This window comes from Heterocephalus glaber, unplaced genomic scaffold (assembly GCF_053883595.1).
Source record: "Heterocephalus glaber isolate CG9 unplaced genomic scaffold, H.glaber_assembly_v1.0 deba00001523, whole genome shotgun sequence".
Lineage (NCBI taxonomy): Eukaryota > Metazoa > Chordata > Mammalia > Rodentia > Bathyergidae > Heterocephalus > Heterocephalus glaber.
In genome coordinates, this window is record NW_028258327.1 from 30,914,335 (window position 1) to 30,929,215 (window position 14,881).

The 14,881-nt window shown below is 43.8% G+C and overlaps 1 protein-coding gene, 1 long non-coding RNA gene and 1 pseudogene across 5 annotated transcripts in view; 2 read left to right on the forward strand and 1 right to left on the reverse strand.

Annotated features, from left to right (window-relative positions):
* Window positions 1–2,765, reverse strand: part of LOC101713104 (uncharacterized) — a 25,244-nt gene extending 22,479 nt beyond the window's left edge. The window contains exons 1-3 of one of the 3 annotated variants that reach the window (XR_002390621.2): window positions 1,289–2,041; window positions 1,040–1,167; window positions 146–340 (exon numbers count right to left, since the gene is read on the reverse strand). This is a non-coding gene — a long non-coding RNA (uncharacterized LOC101713104). Of the gene's footprint in view, window positions 1–145; window positions 341–1,039; window positions 1,168–1,288; window positions 2,278–2,552 lie in introns of those variants that run through there. The other 2 variants (XR_002390620.2, XR_015441579.1) reach the window with 2 other exon arrangements.
* Window positions 2,039–14,881, forward strand: part of Acat2 (acetyl-CoA acetyltransferase 2) — a 21,975-nt gene continuing 9,132 nt past the window's right edge. Inside the window, exons 1-4 of the mRNA XM_004869021.4 lie at window positions 2,039–2,221; window positions 2,763–2,897; window positions 7,721–7,902; window positions 8,895–9,012. Coding sequence (XP_004869078.1) covers window positions 2,167–2,221; window positions 2,763–2,897; window positions 7,721–7,902; window positions 8,895–9,012 — 490 coding nt within the window. The 5' untranslated portion in view covers window positions 2,039–2,166. The remainder of the gene's footprint in view (window positions 2,222–2,762; window positions 2,898–7,720; window positions 7,903–8,894; window positions 9,013–14,881) is intronic.
* Window positions 9,019–14,881, forward strand: part of LOC147825025 (endoplasmin-like) — an 11,051-nt pseudogene continuing 5,188 nt past the window's right edge. The window contains exons 1-3 of the transcript XR_015441577.1: window positions 9,019–13,925; window positions 14,044–14,316; window positions 14,384–14,538. The product of XR_015441577.1 is annotated as an endoplasmin-like (transcript). The remainder of the gene's footprint in view (window positions 13,926–14,043; window positions 14,317–14,383; window positions 14,539–14,881) is intronic.

Genomic DNA, 14,881 nt, shown 5'->3' on the forward strand with positions numbered 1-14,881 from the left:
TTTCCCACAGCTGTTCTCCATTTCTCATGTGAATAAACTGGTTTTTCTCTGTACTTTTTTTGGGAGGTGGGGGACACTCCCTTTAGGAGTTCATCTACCCCTGTGGTTATAAGTAACACTTTACAGCCCAGGTTAATGTCATTACCTCTGATTTGGACCCATAATGGGGCAGTTGTGGTGAGGCAGTGTGGAGCTACCCTTGGTGCACACCGCTCCCAGCTCACGGCAAATGTACTGGGGATTCACTGCTCCCCTCACAGAGACCAAGTGATGAATCTGCTGCATGGCAAGTTGGTGAATACTGCCTTGGGTGTAAAGCCTGGCCTGGACTCCTACACCTCTGTTTATGAAAAAACAAGAATGATTGCAAGGCCCCTTCAGGACACCCTAGTTCTGCAGCACCGATAAAATGGTGGCTCCTCATAAGCACTTGGAGATTATAGTGGTTTCTTTCTAACTCCTCTTTGCCAGCCAAAGTAGCATATGATTCTAGATCTAGATGTAATTTAAGAAACTATTCTCACAGAAGAAGGCACGTGCCTGTAATCCCAGCACTCTGAGAGGCCTCAGCATTCAAGAGGCTGAGGCAGGAGAACCACCGAAGAATTTGAGGCCAGCCTGGGCTATATTTTGAGTTCAAGGCCAGCCTGAACTATAAACCAAGACCCTGTCTCAAAAAACAAATAAAAAAACAGATAAAAGTTGCTTGAGTTCCTATAGGGAACACATTACAAACCACCAGAAAGAGACTTATACATGTGCTGCTAAGTTAGCAGAAAGGATCGCTGATCCCATCCCGATTCCAGACTCTAAAGATTTCTCTTAAGGGAAACACTTATCCAATTTTTTCCCCTCCATGGTCTAACTCTAGAGTCTACACTTAAATTATGTTCTCCAGTTTATTTAATCCATCCACATCTCTACAAAGTTTTCAGTTGGGTTCCTAAGACCTAAAGATTTTTTCAGTCTATTTTAAAGTTCAGGAGGAGTCTCTAGGCTTGTCAACAGTTTTTCCCTCCTAATCCACTGCAATGCTTACCTTGAAACCCTTTCCTTCCTAGGGAGTAGGCAGCGTCGAAAGCAAACAGGATGGAGATCCTTTCAAAACAGCAGGAGCCGCTGCAGCAGGCCATGGAGGTGTGCAGAGGGAAAGAGCCTGAGCTGAGGCTGCAAAAGGAATTGGCACCAGTTGTTGAGGTAACTAGACGGCTCAGAAAGATTCCGACTCTCACCGATTGGGGATAAGAAGTCACAATGTGTTTTAAACATAAGTGACATCACTACATACCTTTAGTGTTTCATTGTCTAAACTGTCAAGTCAAACAAAAGAACTTCTGATGTGGACAAAAGGACAGTCCTGCTGCTGTCTCTGGGAATGTGAGGCAGAAGATGTTTATGGCACCCAGGCAAAAAGTGGAGGAATATTCAAAGCCAATGAGAGCAAAAGGACACATCGGAAATGTCCTCAGTCCTGTAGTTGGCAGGATTCCCACTGGAGATTCTTGCCAGTGGGACTCGAGTCCCGGGCTGAAGGGCAGATCCTCTTTAGTCACTCCCACTCTCTGCGTTCAGAAAAACAAAACAACAACCCAAAACATGAGAGAAGGTACTACAACACTGGGGGCCCAGATAAAGATCTGAAGGGTGTGTGCGCGTCTAAGATCCGCGGCTCCATCGCGCCCCCGGCCCTTACCTCGGGCCCCTAGAATCCTCAGATCCCACCTCGGACACTGCCTCACCCAGAGAACATCCTGCCCTCCAAGCCAGCACCCTATCCGTATCTTCGTTCAGGGAACCCCCAGACACCCACCCTGGAACCTTCCCTCCCCTCGGTACAAGAACCCCCAGGCCCACTCCGCCGGACACCCTCCTCCCACTCAGGGAACCTCTTAGCGACACGAATCCCCAAACCACCCACCCTGGCCCAGAAAACCACTAGCTTCCTGACCCCGCCCCCCGCTTCGCTCCCCCGCCTCGCTCCCCCGCCTCGCTCCCCCGACTTCCGGCCTCGAGCCTGCGCACTGAGAGCCACGCGGGGGGGGGGCGGCGGAGGCGGGGTGGCCTCCGACTCCGCCCTCAGCGCGGCCTATAAGCCACGCTTGAGTGCGTTGCTTCACTCTTCGAGCATCGCTGACGGAGAACGGCGGCAAATTTGGTCGAGGCAGAATGAGTGCAGGCTGCGACCCCGTGGTCATCGTCTCAGCGGCGCGGACCGCAATAGGTGAGTGGCTGGCGGGCCCAGCTCGGGGTTCGAGCCGCCTATCCCGAGGGCCAGATCTGCATGATGTGGGAGAGGGATGAGCAAAGGACCCCGCCAGGACCCTGGAGCACTTGGCTTCGCCCTTCTCTGCGGCCCCGCCCCCTATTCGCCTTAGGGGCCCGCTCCGCCCCTCGTCCTCGGACTGGCTCCCTGTGGTGGAGCGACTGCGAGGCTAGACTCTCTCATTGGGTGATGTCGGGAAGCGCTCTCTGGCGAGGACCCCTGATTGGCCGGCTCTGGCCGCGCCATCTGTCAGACTATGGTCTTTGGTCCGGCTGGTCAAACGACTTACGGGTAGGCCTCCAGCTTCTTAGTGCCGTAGTTTTGAAATCCTGGCCCTCTAGAGCATCCGTGGCTTACGTTTGGGAATGATGGGCCCTCATGAATCCGCTCCGTGACCTTTCCAAATGGCGCTCATTCCACCGGCCCCAGCACCCGTGGTGGCTTCTGCAATGTCCTCAAGTTTGTTCACGTGTCCGTTGTTTCCACCGTTCTGTTGTAGGCTCCTTCAATGGTGCTTTATCTACTGTGCCTGTCCACGACCTTGGCTCAGCTGTCATCAAAGAAGTCCTGAAAAGGGCCACACTAGCTCCTGAAGACGTGTCCGAGGTCGTATTTGGACATGTCTTGTCAGCAGGTAACACCTCAGTGACCCAGGAGAGGTCAAGGAACAGCCTACTCTCTCTCTCCCTCTCTCCCTCACACGCACACATGCGCACACCTGCCTCCATACATTTGGCGAGATCAGTCTATTAGAGTCCCAGTTCCTGTGCCTCTTAACAGCTGTCAGTAGTTTCATCCAGCATAGGACTCCGCTGTGTTGTTTTTCCTGAATGATCTCATACCATTGTTTAGAAGCAGGGCCACCTTGATGCATTGGATTGTTTGCATGGTCCTCCATATTCCCCTAAAATGTATGACATTGAAATCCTCCTATGTGCCCAGGACTATGCTAGGAACTTATGTAGGAGTGGCTGGAACAACACAGGTGATGTTTTTACCTAGTTAGGGCTCACTTCTGAGCTGAAAAGCTAGGTTGCTCCTCATTGGCCAGAGACTTTACCATTACTCCCTGGAGGAAGATAAGAGTCCAGAGAAATTCTCCATCTTCTGATTCTTTCTGGGCTTGTAAACACTGATCCTTGGCTGTTCTTAATTACTTATAAATAGTTTGGTGTGTAGCTCAGTGTAGAGTGCATGGCCAGCACGTGCATGGTCCATTCCCGGCACCAACAAAAAAAAACCCAAATAGTTTTGTCCCTGGGAAGCTGGATCCTAACAGCATGAGGAACCAGCAACACACCTTGAGTTTTTGTGTCTTTGACGCAAAATTTCAGACATGTAGGCTGTTTACAGTTTAGAGCTTCTTGCAAAATGATCGATTTTTCAGAGGGAGTGACAGTGCGCCTTCAGGTATGAAGATGGGCAGGTGCCAAGGTGGCAGTTCCACTGAGTGAGCTCTCAGGTTACACTTATGTGACTAATGGATTTTTCAAGGAATATCCTTTCCTTTTTCTAACGTCTTTGTTCTTTTACAAGGAAAGTGGGCTGTGTAGACTAGGAGGTTCTTGTTTACTCTCTAAGTGTATGTATGTCTTCCATTTAGTTTGTCTGAGGCTTGAGGTTTTTCAGCCCCTCATCCACGCTCTGGACTTTGTATTGGCCCTGGATCTTATCCTTCTACAAGGAAAATGAGCTCTGTGTTGACCTAGGAGGTCCTTGTTTACTCTCTAGGTGGCTTTGTTTTTGATTTGAAACGCTGAGGTTTTTCCAAGCCCTCACCCATGGTCTGGACATCATACATTGTTTGGGCCCTGGACCTTTTTGGCATGCTCAGAGATTACATTCTTTTTTTTTTTTTTTTTTTGAGACAGGGTCTTGCTCTGTAGTAGTTCACACTATCCTTGAGCTTACTATGTAGCCCAGGCTGGCCTCGAACTCTTGGCAGTCCTCCTGCCTCAGCCTCCCAAATGCTGGGATTACAGACTGTGCCACCACGCTGAGTGATTATATTCTCTTGAGCCAAAGTTTGAAACCACAAGTTTATGTGGATTTTATCTATAGCTAATGATCAAGAAAATGAAGGAAGAATGAAAAACAACATTATATCTTCTTTGCTTTTCTTTTTTTGGTTCTTTTGATACAAGGTCTCCCTGTGTAGTTCAGGCTGGTCTTAAATTTACCATGTAGTCTGAGGATTTAGCTCAGTGGTTTTGCCGCCTGCTGCACAAGTGCAAGGACCCGAGTTCGATCCCCGGTACCAAAAAAAAAAAAAAATTTACCATGTGGCCCAGATTGGCCTCAAACTTGCAGTGATCCTTCTGCCTCAGCCTCCTGAGTGCTGGGATTTTAGGTATGCACCACCATAGCTGGCCTTCTTTGCTTTTCAAGTAATGCCCAGCCTCATGTCTCCAGGCCTGCTAATGTCTAACTTTCTGCCTAATAGTCATGTTCAATCAGTAGTATATACTCTTAATTAATTGTACTAATAATTGATAATATTCAAAACCAACTTCTGTCCTTACCTGGTCTGAGACCTGACCAATGTACAGGTGTAATATTCCTTATTAGAAACGCTTGGGAGCCAGGTGTGGTGGTGCACACCTGTAGTCCTAGTAGTTGGGAGGCCAAGGCAAAAAGATCTCTGTGAGTTCAAAGCTAGCCTGAACTATGTAGTGAGACTGTATCTCAAAAAAACAAAAAAGAGAGAGAAATGCTTGGGACCAGAAGTGTTTCACATTTCAACAATTTTTGTTGTTGTTTTGAGACAGGGTCTTGCTATATAGTTCAGCCTGGCCTTGAAATCACTATGGCCTTGAACTATAGTTCAGGCTGGCCTTAAATGCACAGTAATCCTCCTGCCTCAGTCTCCCAAGTGCTGAGATTGAATTTGTTTTAGATTTTGGTTTCTCTCTCTCTCTTTTTTTAAATTTTTCTTTGAGATTTTGGAATATTTGTATATACATAATGAGATATCTTGGGCTTGGACCCAAGTTTGAGCTCAGTATTTATGTTCAATATACACCTTAAACATACAACCTGAAAGTAATTCTATACAGTATTTTTAATAATTTTGTGCATGAAACAGTTATCATAACTAATGGGGTGAGAAGAGTCATTTTTCCCTTGAGAACACTGAATAAATTGTGTCTTGTGCATCTGCATTTTGACTTCAACCTGATACATGATATGTCAGGTTTGGAATTTTCTACTGTGGCATGTGGGTACTCAACAAATTTCATATTTGGAGCATTTTTTATTTCAGCTTTTCAGAACAGAGATAGTCAACTTGTTTTTTCCTCATGATTCCGTAATTCTTTCTAATTCTCCTTTCTTAACTTGTCCTTGTGGACTTTAAAGTCTTTTTCTTTGGTACCGGGTATCGAACTCGGGTCCTTGCACTTGTGCAGCAGGCGGTGAAACCACTGAGCTAAATCCCCGGCCCAGGACCTTAAAGTCTTGTAGGAAACCACACTACTTTCTCATTATTCTCCCATGCTTTAAAAGAATGCCTGTAGGCAGGTGTGGTGGCACATGCCTGTGACCCAGCTCCATTTTTGGTGGGAAGTATGACCATGATTTCAAGGCCAGCCTGGCCAACTTAGTGAGATCCTATCTCAAAAAAAAAAAAAGGCCAGTAGAACACTTGTGATACAAAGTCCTGAGTTCAATCTCCAGTACTGGGAGAAAAAGAAAAGATGCATGTAGCGAGACCTTGAGATGTCAGGTAACTTAATAAGGTCACAGTCTGAAGTACAGTGAGTGATTGAACAAAGATCTGTCATCCTCCTTAAATGATGTAATCCTCCACAATCATGTAACAAATATTTACTGAGCAGTGACTGTGCCAGGCACTATTCTAGCATCTAGGAATAAGCCCTTTCTGTATGAGACAGAAATCTTCATTTTTGTGGATCTTATTCTGCTATTATTTTTAACACACACCTCCCTCTCCACCCCGCCACTATGCTGGAATCCAGGGCCTTCACACTGATCTATATCTCCAGCCTTTTTTTTTTAGTTTTTAGTTGTTTGCCTTTTGAGACAGGGTCTTGCTATATAATTCAGGCTGGCCTCGAACTTGCAATGATCCTGTTGCCTCAGCCTCTCACACACCCCAGTGGCCTTTTTTATTTTGAGAAAATAAAGGATAAATAAAGAAAATAAATAAAGAAAATAAACTTGCTAAGTTGCCTAGGATGAACTGAAACTTTTGATCCTCCTGCCTCAGCCTCAGAGTGGTCGGATTACAGGAGTGTGCCACCATGGCCAGCTTTAATACTCATTTCTTAATCCTAACTACCTTGAGGATGGGTGTACTAAAAAAGTCCACAAAATTTTTCTTTTTGGTACTGGGGATTCAACTCGGGTCCTTGCACATAATTTTTAAGAGTAGTTATTTACTTGAATGCATATGTAATTTATTGTAGCTTAAAAAGCTGGAAACTTATGTAATATTAATGTCTTTATTAACTAGTATCTTATGAGTTTAATTCACAGAATATATTGATACTGTCTTTTTAATCATTTTCCCTGGGTAAATTTTCTCTTTTTCATGGTAATGGAGATTGAACCCAGGACCTCAAAAATGCAAGGCAAGCACTCTACCACTGAACTACATCCGCAGCCACCCAGGATGTATTTTCAGTTTCAAGTAACTTTATCTGTTTTTACCTTCCAGTTTAATTTTAAATTAGTAACACTGCGATGAATATAATCTCTAAATTCTCATCAATGACATATTTGTTTTTTAAACAAACATCCCTCGTAGCAGTGCTAGGTTCCAGTATAACTGACACTTGTAGTAGACTGACCACTGTATAAATATTTACTTTTGACTCTGATAGTAGACAGTAGTGACAGAATATTAGAAATCTTTGGCTTCCTTCCCTTTTCTGCTACTTTGAGAGGTTGAATTACAGAAAGGTATTTATTCTAGTTTTGTATGTAACTTAACTATGGTGTGATGAATAATAAGGAAAAGAAGAAATGTTTCTTATCAGAAGGTTTCTTCTTTAACTTACTCTTCTCGAGTGTCTTTAGCCCTGATCATGGCTCTCGTTAGAAATACTGGTAATAACCTAGGTTATGCCTTATAAACAGTGTGTGTGTAATAAACGTTGGTTGATATCCTTGGTTTTAGATTCTTTTTTCATTATGAGGAAAAGTCAAGCTCTATCAAAAAATGAAGATCTTCTGATTCTGTTTTAAGGTATTAAGAACTCTGTAGAGCAAAATGTGTATATCTTTAAAATACCTAGAAAGCAGCACAAGGCAATATACCAGAGCTAGACTGTGATGGGCAAAGAGTGTATTTGGCCTTCTTTGCCTTTGGTGGGAACTTGGTGTATAGGCTTCATAAGTGGCAGATGAGCTAGTTGGCAATTTTACATGTACTCATACCCAGGTATTGTACCTTTCTCCTTGATTGCTAGGAGACCTTTGTGTTCCTTCTTCTAGGTTGTGGGCAGAATCCTGTTCGACAAGCCAGTGTAGGTGCTGGAATTCCTTACTCTGTTCCAGCATGGAGCTGCCAAATGATCTGTGGGTCAGGCCTTAAAGCCGTGTGCCTTGCAGCCCAGTCCATAAAGATAGGTGACTCAAGTATTGTGGTTGCAGGAGGCATGGAAAGTATGAGCAAGGTAAGCTCTGAAGAGATGCCATTCACTGACCTCTCCCTGAACAATTCCTTTTGGTGCAGCAGCAGTTCATTTTTCCAGGACAAAGTTAACAGCCCTACATTGTGGAAATACCCCCTAAAATATATAACTACAATAAATACAGTAGATTAAAAATCAAAACACAATACAGTAAATAAAATTTATGAATTTTGTACAGGTACTTTACCTTGAATTGGAGGCTTCCTGGCATACAGGAAGCTGGAGAGAAATTGGAGGAGAATCTCCTTCCATAACGACTACTGGGGCTGGGGATTTAGCTCAGTGGTTCTGGTGCCTGCCTCGCAAGCGCAAGGACTCAAGTTCGATCTCCGGTACCAAAAAAAAACCATAAAAACAAATTAGCATACCTAATGACTACTGGTAGTACACTTTCTGGGGTCTTTTTTCTTGGTCTTTTTTCACCTTTTCTCTAAAAATTCATCTAGGCGAGAGTGGCACTTAGACTGTTGTGCCCGCAGCAAGATACTGCATGATTCACTCTCAGCCATACAGGTTTTTTTCAAGTAAGATTTTCGATTTGACTGTTAAGCAAGGTTACGAACACAGGGCATATTTTTTTTTGAACTTTGCTGTTCAAGTAGTAGAAAGTTCAAACTTGGAGCCTTTTGACAACCAGGGTATCACTGTAAGACATGGAATGGACAAGATTGAAGGAGACATGGAAATGGGCAGGTAGGAGAGTGATGGATTCCTAAGGGTAAGAGGCTGGGTTCATCCACTAATCTTAGGGATGTTCTGGTCCTAGTGGGGAAGGATTGCAAAGGAGACTAAAGAAAGGAAATACTAGATAGTTCTGAGTGGGATCTTCAAGGGCAGACTAATGACAACTAAGCCTAAATCCTTTTTTTTTGGTACTGGAGATCAAACTTGGATCCTTGTGCTTACGAGGCAGGCAGCGGAACCACTGAGCTAAATCCCTGGCCCCTAAATCTATTTTTATTCCTTGTTTCCAGGCTCCTCACTTGGTTCACCTGAGAACAGGAGTGAAGATTGGTGAGATGTCATTACAAGACAGTGTACTCTGTGATGGTCTTACAGATGCATTTCATAACTACCATATGGGTGTGACCGGTAAGGCAGACATAGCTGAAAATATAACTTTAAAAAAATTGGGGAAGACCATGTAATATCGGTAAGTCTTGCTGTTGCACGCCACTTGATCTCTCATTTGGTCAGGAAGCTGAGGCTGGGAATGGCACCCAGAGGGTCCTAGGAAGCACATGGTGTTCAGATGCTTCATGGAGGTTGCCCAGGTGTCCTCTATCTCTTCAGGTCTCATGCCAGAAAGTCACCCCAGTTGTAGATGTTATTGTTCAGAACAGGGTTGTGGTGGATGGACCTTGTACTCAGGTGAGGAGCCAGCCCATGCCTGTCCAAGACATGCAGCTCACTGACTATCCTCACGGCCCTCACAGCATCCACTTTGAGTCTGTCCCACAAGCCTGGCAGAAATCACCCATCAGTACAAAGTGATCAACCACAAGACAGGCGAAGAAGATGAAACCAGAGAAAGGACAGCCAAGATGGCAGGTTTTAACCATTTAAAAGTTAATCCGCAGGCCAGGGATTTAACTCAGTGGTTTCACTGCCTGGTGCACAAGTGCAAGGACCGAGTTCAATCCCTGGTACCAAAATAAATAAATAAATAAATAAAAGTTAATCCAAGCACACTCTCAGATTCTCAGCTACTTGGGAGGCTGAGACAGGAAGACTGAAAGTTTGAAGCCAGGCTGGGCAACTAAGCAAGATCCTGTCACAAAATAAAAAAACAAAAAGTACTGGAGATGTAGTTCAGTGGGAGAGCACTTTCCTACCATGCTTGAGGCCCTGTGGAGGTTCCATTCCCAGTACTAAAAAAAAAGAATGAAGTTAATAGATTTCAAAAGGCAGCTCTCCTTAGTGTTTCCCCAAACTATGTTGCCAAGGCTGCAATGGTAGCTACAGCAGCTATTGCTAAAGCTAAAATTCCAGTAGAAAAGACGACCACTGCAGAATACAAGGCATCCACAAGATCCCTGCCTAGAAAGCCTTAGGCCAGTAGGCAGCGTCTCCTCTGAAAGCTCAGAAGAGTCAGAACTCCAACCATGAAGTATATCTGGCAAGAAAACACAAGAGGCTGTTCTAACATGCTTCTTAGGTGTATTCCTCCTTATAAGCAGAGACCAGGTGTCTTAGTTACTTTTTTTGTTGCAGGGATAAAATACCCAAAACCCACAAGTTAAAGGAGGAGAGGTTTATTTTGGCTTGAAATTTGTAGAGGTTTCAATCTATAGTTGGCTGGTTTCAAGGCAGGCAGGGTAGCATGGCAGGCAGGAAGCTGTGAGCCACCTGGGATATATATATATGCGCGCCTTTTTCCCACCAGGCTTCACTTCCAACATCACACCCAGCTATAAACCCATCAGTGGACTAATCCAGTATCACACACCCTTGATCCAGTCACCTCCCAAGAGCCCCACCTGTGAGCACATGAGGCTTTGGGGGGACATCTAGATATAAGCTATAACACCAGGTCCTAGTCATTTTTGTATCCCTATGGACATCCATAGTTTCTCTCTCATGAACTAAAGCAAAGTGAGTAAATAATTCTTTTTTTGTTTTTTGAGGCTAGGTCTTGTTATGTAGTTTAGGCTGGTCTTGAACTCACTGTGTAACTCAGGCTGGTTCCAAACTCACAGCAATCCCCCTGCCTCAGCCTCCCAAGTGCTAGGATTACAGGCATGCAACACCATGCCCAGTGAATAAACATCCTTTCTACTTTGTGAATCCCTGACATTGGGGAATGTGAAAAGTGACAGGTACTTCAGTACTTTTGGATCAAACCCTTCATTTTTCCAAATGAGGAAATAGTAATTCTGTGGCAGAAGCAATATCAGGTAAACCAGTGTTTGAGATTTTGCACAATTATGTCACTAGTCATGTATCTAGAAAACTGTTCTTTTACTGACAAACTGAGAAATGATAAGAACTCATGTCTTAAGTGCAAGGACCAGAGTTCAATCCCTGGTACCAAAAAAAAAAAAAAAGAACTCATGTCTTTACTATATGTAAATGTAAAATATATGTATATGTAAAAAACAAAATGCACATTGATTTCAGAGGTAAAGAAACAAACCCTGAGAAGTTATTTTACTCAAAATGCATGCAACAGTGGCTTTTTCTTTTTTTTCTTTTGCATTCCCCCCCGACCCCAGCTGTAGCAAGGTGTTTGGTTTTGTATGTGTGGGTTGTGGGTGAGTTTGTGAGTGTTTGCAGTTTGCAGTTCAAGGAATGGAACCCTGGGCTTCTTGTGGTAGGCAAGAATGGCTCTGGTTCCATGAGAAGTATGAATCATGTGAAAAAGATAAGGGGGAGGCCAGGCAGGGTGGCACATGCCTGTAATTCCAGCACGCAGGAAGCTGAGACAAGAGGATCTCTGTGAGTTCAAGGCTAACCTGAGCTACCTGGTGAGTTCAAGACCAGTTTGAACTACATAGTAGACCTGAGAACCTGTCTCAAGCCCCCTCCAAATAAAAAGAAAATGGGGAAAAGAGTTGAGGCCAGGGGACAATGTATGCAAATGCAAGGAAGGAGGCAAGGGCTTTGAGATGTGGCAGACTGTAGAAGCTCAAGGCATCTCAGCTGGAAAACACAGAGAAGGCTGAAGAACACAGACATAGACCATGGAAGGTGCCATGGACTTTACCTGAGCCTTAGTGCCCTAGTGTCTAGGTCACAGTGTCTCAAATGTGATATTCAGACCAACTGCCTCAACATCACCACAGTACCTAAACCAGGTGTGGCGGTGCATGCCTGTAATCCCAGTACTCTGAGAAGCTGGGGCAGGAGGACCTCAAGTTTGAGCCCAGCCTAGGCAGCTTAGTGACTTAATGAGATCCTGTCTCCAAAAATAACAAAACACTAAAATTAAAAAGAGCTGGGCTGGGGATTTAACTCAGTTTTTTCGCCACTTGCTGCACAAGTGCAAGGACTGGAGTTTGATCCCCGGTACCAAAAAAATTAAAACAATAAAAATAAATAAAAAGGGCTGGTGATGTAGCTCAGTGCAAAGGCCCTAGTTTCAATCCTAGTACCACCAGAAAAAAAAATCAGTCAGATTCTAGGGAGTGAGGGGAATAGCTCAGTGGTAGAGTACATAAGGCTTCAATCTCTAATGCCTAATAAATATACTGTATAAATATTCAGATCCTGAGTCCTTTCCATAGTAAGTAAAGGCAAAGTAAAATTTTCTTTTTTTTTGTACTGGGGATCAAACTCAGGACCTTGCACTTGTGAGGCAGGCAGCAGAACCACTGAGCTAAATCCCTGGCCCTCAGAGTAAAATTTTCTCTGCTGCTGGCCAAAACACATATGTTAAAGCCCTAACTCTATATACCTCGAACAATGTGACTATTGGGCAATAGGACCTTCAAAGGGGTAATTAAGTTAAAATGAGGCCATTAGAATGGTTCCTAATCCAGTTGATTGATGTCATAAGAAGAGAAACTGGACATACAGAGAGACTTGTGCACCCCAAGACCACGTGAGGACACTGAGAGGGCAGTCGAAGAGGCCTTAAGAAACCAGACCCGCTGACATGTCAATCTTGGATATCCAGCCTCCAGAATTATGAGAAAATAAATTTCTCTCATTTATATAAAAAAGAAAAGGCTTAGGCTGCTTAGGATTAATGGTAAAGACTAGACTTTCTACTACAAGCAATAGTAATACTGGCCAAAATATATCAAGCAACTGTTTTTGGATTTTGGCTAACCATCATATAAGACTGACAACCATGGGAAACAGGAAAGTCCGACTATCACTGGCTCTTTACCTGGGGTGCTTTGCAAACTGTAAAGTGACAGAACCCCAGCACAAAACAGAGGCAGAGAATTTAGAGCTGCTCAGCTGCTGGATTTTATTGGGCAGGATACAGGTCAAACGGGAACTATAAAGAAAAGGAGCTCTAGAGATCTATAAAAGGAGTCCCTTTCAGGATACTAAGCTATGGATGTGCAAGGGAACACTGTAGGAGGCCTAGTAGAAAACATCTGCTAGGGAGCTGTGAACTAAGTGGATATTTTCTGGATTGCTGGGAAATTCAGGAGTTCTGAACAGCTGTGATAAGGAGACAGAGTGTAATGCATACATGGTCACTTATAAAATATGCCAACAGTTATGACCCCAGTGCAACCTCATAATTGAGCAGGGTTTTTCTTTCTTCTTTCTCTTTTTTTTAGTGGTAGTAAAGTTTTATTAAAGGTAGGAAAAGAAACAGGCTCTGCAGTGCAAGTTTGGGCCAAGTAAAACTAGGAAAAAAGTACACCCTACAGCAGTGGTGGCAAACCTATAGTGTGCATGTTATTGTGTTTTTCTTTTAAGATAAAAGATGTAGTGGACAGACCTTGTGGCTGGAGGTATGAGGACCCAAGGCGGGAGGCAGAGGTGGCTCTTGTGATCAAAAGTGACATGAGACTCACCAGCCAAGCCCCATGAGGGCCCTGTGGGTGCTGGGCCTGTGCTGTGTCCTGGTGAACTTCAGGTCAGTCAGAGCTGATGATGAAGTCGATGTGGATGGTACAGTAGAAGAGGACCTTAGTAAAAGCAGAAAAGGCTCAAGGACAGATAATGAAGTAGTGCAAAGAGAGGAAGAAGCCATACGATTGGATGGATTAAATGGATTGCAAATACGAGAACTTAAGAGAAAAATCTGAAAAGTTTGCCTTCCAAGCTGAAGTTAACAGGATGATGAAATTTATCAATTCATTGTATAAAAATAAAAAGATTTTCCTGAGAGAGCCGATTTCAAATGCTTCTGATGCTTTAGGTAAGAGAGGCTGATAACACTAACTGATGAAAATGCGCTTTCAGGAAATGAGGAACTGACAGTCAGAATTAAGTGTGACAAAGAGAAAAACTTGCTGCACATCACAGACACCAGTGTAGGACACCAGAGAAGAGTTGGTTAAAAACTTCGGTACCATAGCCAAATCTGGGACAAGCGAGTTTTAAAATAAAATGCCCTAGGGCCGGGGATTTAGCCCAGTGGTTCCCTCGCCTGCCTCGAAAGTGCAAGGACCCGAGTTCGATCCCCGGTACCAGAAAAAAAAAAATGTTAAAAAGGTAAAATAAAATGACCTGGGCACAAGAAGATGGCCAGTCAACTTCTGAACTGATCTGCCAGTTTGGCATTGGCTTCTATTCTGTCTTTCTTGTAGCAAAGAACATTGTTGTCACATCAAAACACAATAATGACACCCAGCACATCTGGGAATCAGACTCCAGTGAATTTTCAGTAATTGCTGACCCAAGAGGAAACACCTGGGATGGGGCACAACAATTACCCTGGTTTTGAAAGAAACATCTGATTGCCTTGAATTGGATACAGTTAAAAATCTCATCGCCTTGCAAGCACAAGGACATGAGTTCAATCCCTGGTACCAAAAAAAACAAACAAAAAAAACTCATCAAAAAGTATTCACAGTTCATAAACTTTACTATCTATGTGTGGAACAGCAAGACTAAAAGTGTTGAGGAACCCCTACAAGAAGAGGCAGCAAAAGAAGAAAAAGAAGAATCTGATGATGAAGAAGCCAAAAACTAAGAAAGTTGAAAAAAATGTGTGTCATGTGTAAATACCAAATAGTTTCTCTAGTGTGAGAAACTGAAAGTGTAAATAAGGACTAAAAGGTATAATAGACAATGTGAAATAGGAAGAAAAGGGGCAAAGGGGAAGGGGAAGTGGGAGGGGTAGAGGAAAGGAAAGATGGGAATTGAATTAATATGAAAAAATGGAAACATAGTCTTTGTAAATAGGGAGGGATGGAGGGGTTGAAGGGAGGGCAGGGGAAGGGGGAAAAATAAGAATCAAGATGGGCCGGGGATTTAGCTCAGTGGTTCCGCAGCCTGCCTTGCAAGCACAAGGACCCAAGTTCGATCCCCGGTACCAAAGAAAAAAAAA